The 10,075-nt window shown below is 37.5% G+C and overlaps 1 protein-coding gene across 1 annotated transcript; it reads right to left on the minus strand.

Annotated features, from left to right (window-relative positions):
- Positions 1-2,649: 2,649 nt before the first annotated feature.
- On the minus strand, positions 2,650-6,500 carry LOC120632173 (uncharacterized protein K02A2.6-like). Its single transcript, XM_039901980.1, has 2 exons — positions 3,795-6,500; positions 2,650-3,741 (listed from the first exon to the last, which is right to left on the minus strand). The coding sequence occupies exons 1-2, from the start codon at positions 6,498-6,500 to the stop codon at positions 2,650-2,652; spliced, it is 3,798 nt and encodes a 1,265-aa protein (XP_039757914.1).
- Between the last annotated feature and the right edge of the window lie 3,575 nt (positions 6,501-10,075).

Raw genomic sequence — 10,075 nt, forward strand, 5'->3', positions numbered from 1 at the left:
TTTTTACATATATAGGTATTGTATATCCATAGCGCAATTATGTTACACTACTGTATAAAAATATAAATGGGAAAGTAGGTATACAGTACACGCTAGAAGTATTAGCACATAGTCTGTACCTATATTTAAAAGGAGAAGATGACTGACTGACTAACTTATCTATCGATGCACAGCTCAAACCACTGGTCTGATCGGGCTGAAATTTGGCATACAGTTAGCTATTAAAATGTACACATTCGACAAGAAAGGATTTCAGAAATTTTCAGGTAAAATAGGGTTTTTGAAATTACTATAAACAAACATGTATTTCAACATGACCAGATCCTTACCTATGTATTTCACAGCGGAGTATTCAGATGCTGCTACCAATTGAGCTCTCCCGAAACTGATTTTTACTATTTGTGAAAATGAAATCCGTGAGGTACATTCAGGCGACTAGGGTTTTATTAAATTTTGTTACAACCCATATACTCGTACACATTGAAGTCTCGTGTCGTATACATTGAAGTTAGCAATACCTTTCAGAGGCAGAACACCGTGTGGTTTTAGTCGGTAGAAGTCAGATATAACCTCTTCGCGTTCCCGCCCTCGTAGCGCGAGGTATCCATGAAGTATCCTCACGATAAAAAATTGTAACTGGTCACGCCTTGCGGAAGCCTCCCACACGACCAGGCCACTGATAATTTAAAAATTACTTATTAATATTCCTGCTTCCAGGAAATAAACACAGATCCCCCCACTTATAAGACTTCTACAAACAAATATTTGTAATTTTCCTTTACTATGTATTGTGAACTGGCTATTGGTGTTCCTTTAATAAATAAATAATAATAAATAGTCATAGTAGACTAATTAAAATAGGTTCAGTTTCTTTTTAATTACTTTAATAGCGATAGTGTTTCATTACATCCTGTTCAAACTACGGGAGAGACATTTAATACGAGTAGGCAGCGGAGACAGTGAGATTTATTTACTTTTAGAAACTCATTTGCGTCGCGCCAAAATGAATAGCAAGTCAACAACTTGAAAAAACATTTTCACAAACGTTGGAGGGGCGCGGGCGGTTTGAATGTGCTCTAATGTGAGCGTTAAATGATACTTTTGCCTCATTTGTTGGAGGAATTAAGGTTTTAATTATATAAAGGTATTGCTCTCCTCTTTGTTACTACATGAAATGGGTCTATAAAGTCCGCCAATCTGCATTAGACTGCTGTGGAGAGCCAAAGTGCTAAATCTTTATCCCTAATGAGAGAGGCGGTGCCCAGCAGCATGCAGCTTCAACATAACGACTCCAGGCATAAAGACTTGTTCATTGAACTGCTTGTTGGCTCTTGAGATCTCGTAGGTATTGTGAGAGAAGCACGAGAACAAAAAAGATCACAGATGAAATGATCATGAATGTCTTAGAAAGGCGACCCGATCCGTGGTAGGGTTAATTCGGGAAGTTAGAATTTCTGATTTTTTTCTGGTCTGGTCAAGGAGGCTTGGGTTCGGTTGGTTACCATTTACCGAAAAAGACGTGCTTCCAAGCTGTTCGGTGTTCCAGTGGAAGCCAATTTGGGATATGGGTTTCATAAAACGCCAAAACCCGTAATAGATTATCCCGATACCATCTTAGCATCGGTACTTCCCGGTGATATTGCGGACAAAGGTTAACTTTTAGTGGATAAAAAAACAAAAATAGGTACCTACTCTTTATATTGATTGCAAATAATAACCAAACATTATTTTTTTTATAAAAAGACGTACGGTAACACGCGGCCTGAATAAATTTTAAAACTCATTTTCCCGAGTCACGTAACTAATGCTTTTATATTTTCCCACACTGTTACTTATGATTGGTTGTTATATTAGTGGTTGGTAGGCAAATTAGATAAATAGTTGTGAGGGATATTTATTTATCAAATATAAGTCGCAACGAGATGACACATTTCAAATAAAATGTCTCCATTCTTTCTTTTCATTTTCATTTATTGAAGATATAATTTGTGATACATACAAATAAGAAACGTAATGCCAGACGTAGAAACGAAGCAGTTTATGAAATGATCAAACGACGAAATAATTTGCAAAATTCAAAACTACTTTGATTTTTTTATCGTTATGTTATTAGGAACCTAATCTTTAAATATTTAAGGCTTTGAGTGACTGAGTCTATCATTTTTCATGTAATATCCATGAAGGTTATTGTAGTAACTAATGTATTTATAATGTAATAACAGTGTGTAGATATCGGCTCGACAATCTCACTGGTCCACGTCTTCACTGTCCGGAGATCGGAACACGACTGACTCGACAGTCGTTCCGCCCTTCCCCACTCGACTTTGCGTGGTGTGTAGATACGAGACGACAGGTGTCTTAAATGTGTGTGTTAGTAGAGTGTAAGTTTGTATGCGTTATTTGCCTGTATGCTACATCCCTCCTTTATTATATTTTTTTTATTTTATTAAAATACATTATATAATATTAAAATTAATTTAATAGTTAGTTGTTGTTGTTGTTGTTGTTCAAACAATTTTAATTATACCTGTGCAAATCATTAGGCATTACATTTATAAATCAAAAATAACTAAATCAATTTTCATTAAAATCACATGTATCTTGCTGATTAAGAATCTTATTTATAATCAATTAAATAATTACTTTCCATTACTCAGAATCGATTTCGGTACTACCCATTTTATCCGTGTCACTTGTCTCAACTGCCTTCCACTGTCCTTCCACTCGTTTTAAATGTAAAATATTTCGCCTTACCACTTGGCCCGTTGTATCATTGCGAACTTCCACATCTCCATTTTTGTTCGACTCGACAGTGTGACTTGTTGGTTCATAATTTAAACTCAATTTGTTACTTTTACTTATATTCCTTAGATAGACCTTTTCACCTATGTCCAAATCACCATTCACTGCTCGTCTCTTCCTATCCGCGTACTCCTTCCCTTTTTCCTTTTGCTCTTTATCTCTATCTTTCATTTCCAAATCTTCAGAGTTGTAGGTCATGTCTTGTAGCATTGGTAGTTTATCTCTAAACTGTCGCCGAAAGAATAATTCCGAAGGAGTTTTGCCCGTCACTGTGTGAGGTGTGCTGTTGTACATAACCATATACTCTCGCAAAGATTCCTTCCAATTCTTCTTCTCAACCTGACAGATTTTGAGGCGTTTCAAAATATCTCTATTCTGCCGCTCTACTTCCCCATTCTGTTGGGGCCAGTAGGGTATGGTGTTGTATAACTTTATGTTTCTTTCTAAACAAAATAGTTTGAACTCTTCACTAGTGAATTGACGTCCGTTGTCTGCCGTGATTGATACTGGGTTGCCTAGCCTACTGAAAACATCTTTCAGTTGGCTGATTATTTCTAAGCTTGTTATCGTCCGACATATTTTTACTTCTTTGTATCTGGAGTAGTAATCTACTATTACCAGAATATAATCATTACTAGGTAATGGTCCCATCAGGTCAATAGCAGTATCAACCCAAGAATCTGAAGGTAGCTCTCTTCTCTTTAAAGGATTAGGAGGATTAGGAGCGGAAACAAGAACACAACCTTTGCATGCCTTACAAAAGTTCTCCGCGTCCTTGTCGCATTTTGGCCACCAGACTTTAGTTCTCAGTCTTGTTTTCATTGCTGATACACCTGGGTGCCCCTCATGAGTTATACGTAAAATTTGGTCTCTCAGTTTCTTCGGGATTACAATTTTAGTTCCCCTTAGCAAAATATCTTCATAGAAGCATAACTCATTCTGAAACATCTTAAAAGACTTAGTTGAATCGTCCCATTGATTATCGTAAAGACCCTTTTTGACTGTTGTATTTCCGCGTCCTGACGAGAGCATTCGATAATTTCTTGTAATGGAATAGCTACAGGTTTTACTTGGTCTATCACATGTTGAACATAGTCTACACCCACTAGTGGAGGATCATCGGATGACTTGCTAAGTCGCGATAGTGGGTCGGCTATATTATTTTTACCAGGGCTATATTTGATGTTAAATCTATAACACTGCAGTCTCAGTACCCATCTTTCGATACGGGCACAAGGCTTGGACTTGGGGCCAAATATTGTCTCTAGTGGTTTGTGATCCGTCACCAGGTCAAAGTCTTTTCCGTAAAGGAACATATTAAAGTGTTCGATGGCCCAGACCAGTGCCAGTGCCTCTTTTTCGGTTTGACAATACCGACGTTCACATTCAGTTAGTGTCTTATTCCCATAGGCTATAATCCTAGAACCTTCATCATTGGTTTGAATTAGTACTGCTCCCAGTCCAACAGGGCTCGCATCTGCAATAACTGTGGTTTTATCTTTAGGATTATAATAACCCAGACATGATATGTCAACAAGAGAAGCTTTTAATTTATTAAAAGCAGCTTGTCGAGCTTCATTCCACGACCCTGTAATGTCGGAATTTCTTCCTGCTTTCTGCCGAAGTAACTCTTTAAGAGGCTCTGTGGTCGTTGCTAAGTGAGGGATCCATTTTCCGACAAAATTTACTAACCCCAGAAAGCTTTGTAATTCAGATATGGTCGCAGGTGCTCTAAAGTTTTTGATAGCAGATAAGTATTTGTCTAGAGGTCTAACCCCACTTTCTGAAAGTTCGTGTCCTAAGAATTTGACTACTCTAGCTCGGTAAATGCATTTTTCTTTATTTAAAACGACATTATAGCTATCCAATACTTTTAAAACTTTTTCTAACCTGTCGTCGTGTTCCATCTTATCCTTCCCGAATACTAGAATGTCATCTATAAAGTTGATCACCCCGTCACACCCTAAAAGAATCCTCTCCAACGTCTTTTGGAAGATTTCTGGCGCACAGGTGATGCCAAACATCATTCTTTTGAAGCGGAACAATCCTTTGCCAGTTATAAACGTAGTTATAGGTCTCGAGTCAGGGTGAAGCTCAATATGATGGAAAGCGTCTTGTATATCCAGTTTGGTGAATAATTTTGCTTCTCTCATCTTGGGCAGCAGTTGGTCCATAGTTGGAAGTGGGTGGTTTTCTCGTTTAATGGCCACGTTTGCGCGACGCATGTCCACACATAATCGAACTTCACCGTTGTCCTTTAGTACAGGTACGATCGGTGAAACCCAATTGGAAGGACCTTTGACCTCCTCAATTATGTCCTTCTGCAGCAATTCCTTAATCTTGTCCTCGACCTTGACTTCAAGAGGAATGGGTATTCGGCGATAAGGTTGTGCAACTGGTTTTATTGATTTGTCAATTGGGATCTCCACGAGCACGTCTTTAAATTTAGGAAAGGCTTTCCATTCCACATTATTAACAGCTGTTGGTATATTGATTTGTAGAACTCCTAATGAGGTTGCTGTTATTTTGCCCAGCAAATTACGGGTACCCCCGGAGATCACATAAAAAGTAGCTTGGTCCAATCTTTTCCCTAGTTTTATATCCGCATCAAAAGCTCCCAGTAATTTCAATGGAGTTCTACTACCATATGCAACAAACTTCTTTTGCGGGTTCTTGTTTTGGTTAGTAACTTTTGAGTTGCTCCGTTTCATAAATTGCCATGTCCTGTCCGTGATTAAATTATGATTGCAGCCAGAGTCTATTAACATGTTTACTTCCGTACCGCCTATTTCACACGATACTGTAGGACCCGTGTTTACATTGAAGATGTAGTCGAATTGTTTGCTCGTAGAAGCTACATTAGCAGTTTCTTCAATGTTTCGTTTGAATTTTTTCAAATCCTTATTATGAGTTTCTTCCTCTCGATCCGATTTTCTCTTCTGTCCGTCCCTGGTTCGGCACTGTCTTTGAAAATGGCCTATAATTCCACATTTATGACAACTCTTAGTCTTGGCAGGGCATTTTGAATCGCGGGCAAAATGGTTCGTGCTCCCACATCGACTACAAGCTGCACGTTTCCTTATATCCTGGTTCCTCTCTCTTCTTGTAATAATCTTGTTTACCTCCTGACTTTCTAATTTCTTGCCTCCAAAATTTCCTAATTGTCTTTCTATAACTTCTAATGCGTTAGCCTCTGAAATAATATCATCCAAAGTCATTTTGTCGCCAGTCTTCAAGATTTTTTTCCTAAGGTCATCCGACGAACATTTTTCTGTTATTTGTTCCATTATATGTTCTTCTATATTTGTAAACTGACATTTTGTTGCCTGATGTCTTAATCTTATTAGAAATTTTTCAAATTTTTCCTGTGGTTCTTGCTTAATAAGTCGAAATAGGTGCCGCTCGAATCCTTTGCTTTGTTTAGGAGCAAAGTACTCATCTAATTTTTGAATTGCAATTTCGAATACCTTTCCGTCGTTAGTGTTGCCTGGCGTTACATTCGCTCCGGGTATATTATAGAAAACCTCTTGTAATTCCACGCCCCCGAAATGAAGTAAGCATGCTCTTTTCTTCACTTCTGTGTCAATGCCAGCTGCTACTAAATATATGTATAAACTGCGTTTCCACCGTTCCCACCTAACTGCAACAGACCCTATTTCGCCTTCACATTCGAATTTGTCAAGTGTAAACATTGCCATTTTGTTTGTTGCCTGTAAACAACGAAACATCTACTATTACGCAATTTAATGCAATAAGTTTCCTCGCAATTTAACATCTCGTATCGCAATTTAATGACCCCCAGCTTCGCAATTAAATGCTACCTAAATTCGCAATTTAATGCCAACCAATTTCACAATTTAATGCATTACATATCGCAATTTAATGCTAGATCACTCACTATTGAGTATCATATCAGTCACATTTTGTGTAACTTAATTCCTTGTACCAAAATATGTTTTAGTCGATATAAATTCAGTATACCAAGTAACAAAGGTAACTTGTGCTACAGGGTTTAATACCTAATTAGTATATAACTGCACTAAAGGTAGAAACAACCATTTGAATCAATGCCGATACTCGTATTCCGTATGCTTAGTTAAAGTTATAGAATATAGGTTGTTTACGAGTTAGCCGTCGAGCGTTAAAATTACACTAACAAAAAAACAAGTAGGTAACATTCCTCAGCAGTCGTAATAAACAAAGTACGAAAGTTAAGTAAAGTTGAGTTAACTCATGATCTTGTAGATAAACCTTAGTGATATTATGTAATTTATTAATCGTATGCAATAATATTATATGATAAATTTGATTTTTGGACTTTATTGATCATAGTATTTCAATCTAACAATGTAATATTTTTACAGCCGAATGAATGTGACCTGTTTCCTCCCTTTTATTTTATTTTATTTTTATGATATCAAAAGTACTTACCGTTTCATCCCATCCTCGTCGCCAAAATGTAGTAACTAATGTATTTATAATGTAATAACAGTGTGTAGATATCGGCTCGACAATCTCACTGGTCCACGTCTTCACTGTCCGGAGATCGGAACACGACTGACTCGACAGTCGTTCCGCCCTTCCCCACTCGACTTTGCGTGGTGTGTAGATACGAGACGACAGGTGTCTTAAATGTGTGTGTTAGTAGAGTGTAAGTTTGTATGCGTTATTTGCCTGTATGCTACAGTTATGAAAGTTATTATTTGGCCTTCAGATTTAGGGGTAAGAAACACGTGTTTCGCAGTTTTTTTCAAATGCTTTTTTTCAAAAGGGTTGATAGCATCAACTGAACAAAAACATGCTTCAACCTTTGCCTTAAGAAGCGGTATTGGCGAAACCAACCCAATTATTTTTCCATAACCTCACTGGTGTAAGGAAGCAAAGCGGTTTAATAAATTAAAAACTAAAATAAACTAAAAATAGCAGACATTTCTGAATAAGTCACGTCCCACACTATCATCAAGTGACTCGGGATGGGACGGGAGGGCTTGACCCTTTTAATAACGAATGTTCTCGAGTTCTAGACTCTAGTCTGTGTGTAAGATTTTAGTGTTCTGTGTCTCACAGCGGAACACGTTATTTTTATTCCACTACAAGCTAGCCCTGGTCTGCAATCTCCGCTGATATGAGATTAGGCTTGTGTAACTGTAACTATTCCCAGGGAATTAGTTTAGTTATAAGTTTTACTGTAACATTATTATTTCACCATCATCATATTATCAACCCATTACTCCAGGGCACAAGTCTCCACCACAATGAGAAGGTTTAAGGCCGTAGTCAACCACGCTGGCTCATTGCGGATTGCTTGACTCCACAAACCTTTTAAAACATTATGGAAGAACTCTCAGGCAAGGTTGGTCACAATGTTTTTCTTCGAGTTGAAGCAAGTGATATTTTTATCATGCAAATATATACCACTGGGCTGTCACCGCTGTTATTATTTACAACTAACAATATATTTTCATTGAAATTGTTATAATATGTATAACTATTATTTTAATATACTTGTAGCAGAGCATAATTTCCGCTCGCTTTTGAACGCCTTCCGGTGGCACCCGCGCATTTCCACCTACAGATTTTGCCTCGTTTAAACTATACACTCCTTTACCTAGCTTATAGCTAGCTTGCTAAAGTGGTGATAGTCTGGAAATAAGAGCATTGGCCTCACTTTCGGAGGACGGAGTTCGATTCCCGACTCTATTATTTTCGGAGATAATTTCGAGTAAATCGTTATAAATTAGGTATCACTGGTAAATATACATGTTGGTAGTACCTCCCCGGCCGAGCTATGTCACAAAAAGCTCGAATCCTACTAAACTTTTTTTTTGAACAGTTCTCTATCCATTCACGCGTGGCAGTTATATATAAACCAATCGGTTCAAAACCCAAATGCTAATCGGTTTCTACGCGGCATTGTAGTGGAACGTGAGTGTACTTGGTGGCATGTTTCGTCGGAAGAGTAATATTAGGTACTTACTAGCTAGCTACGGTTGAACTCTTCCACCAGACCAGACCGGAGAGAATTTAGAAATTATAAATTTCCATTTCTCCCACTTACAAACCACAGCCCTCTAACCATTGCGCCGACAACTGCGGTCGACAAAATAATAAAAATGTCGCATCGCATCTAAAAATAAACAATGTAATATACCTACCTACCTAGTTATTTAATTTTGGACGAAACGAATGGACAGTTCAGAACATTCGCAATATTTCGTAGCAACAACCGTTTTTTTTTCTATTCGCATTTCAGTGCTTTTACATTCGTTTGTCGTGTTGCAAATTGCAGCCCCAGCGCCGACAAACGCCTGATTAAACGAGTGATTTGTGTTTCACAGCTCGTATCTCAGTCCGCAATTTACAGTTGCAACAGAACTGTAAGTTGCAAGTTGTTGCGCACGGAAAATTCGTTGCAACTAAGCTAACTATGTTTGCGATGTTACGGATTTTTTATAATTTGCACCTGAACGTAAATTGGGGGGATACAAATCAAAAATAATTAACAACTTGCAATCAGCGTTTATTTTAGGGTTCCGTAGCATACCAAGGACGCCTTATTATTTGGTGACTTTGTTTGTACGTCTGTTTATCGTCCTGTTTAAACAGCTCAGCCATTGTGTTATCCAAGTTTAAAGTTGAAAAGTTAAAATTATAATACTTTAAGGGCCTATATTATGTTGATAGGAAGTTGGAAAATTGGTTTTAAGTAAGCTTTACATGATTTTATTTAAAATATTTTTACGTTGGTAATAAGTATTTTATTTTTATTTAGAAGCGGTGATAGCGCATTGGGTAGGAGCTCGACTTCACTTTCGGGGGACCGAGTTTGAATTCCAGCAAGCACTTAACTTTTCTAAGCTATGTGCGTTTTAAGTAAAATTTTACGTGCTTCAACGGTGAAGGAAAACATCGTGAGGAAACTTGCATGCTCGAGAATCCGACATAATGTTCTCAAACATTACCTGGGCCAGCGTTGTGTTCTTAACCCCTTCTCATTTTGGGAGGAGACCATTGCTCTGTAATGGGCCGGAAATGGGCTGATGTTACGATGAAATATGTATTTGTTATTAGGTTGTAAAAAAACATTTTTTTTTTTGATTTTAGAAAATACCGCTTAAGAGAGAAATTCACTAATCTGCTATGCGGGTAAGGTTTCTTTATCGCATGAATAGAAACCTTTCTAGATCTAAAATTTTGATAAATTGTTTTAAAAAAATATATAATTTTTGAACTATTTCTATAAATGCTTTATCTGTAGCGAGTGCTGCTTTGT

Source organism: Pararge aegeria, chromosome 19 (assembly GCF_905163445.1).
Source record: "Pararge aegeria chromosome 19, ilParAegt1.1, whole genome shotgun sequence".
In the NCBI taxonomy this organism is placed as follows: domain Eukaryota; kingdom Metazoa; phylum Arthropoda; class Insecta; order Lepidoptera; family Nymphalidae; genus Pararge; species Pararge aegeria.

Bases quoted from the DNA above. Each gene is read 5' to 3' on its own strand.
- LOC120632173 (XM_039901980.1), bottom strand. From the start codon at position 6,500: ATGGCAATGTTTACACTTGACAAATTCGAATGTGAAGGCGAAATAGGG. The intron at 3,742-3,794 runs GTCTTTACGATA...AAGATGTTTCAG, and splicing joins AAATACAACAGTCAAAAAGG to AATGAGTTATGCTTCTATGA.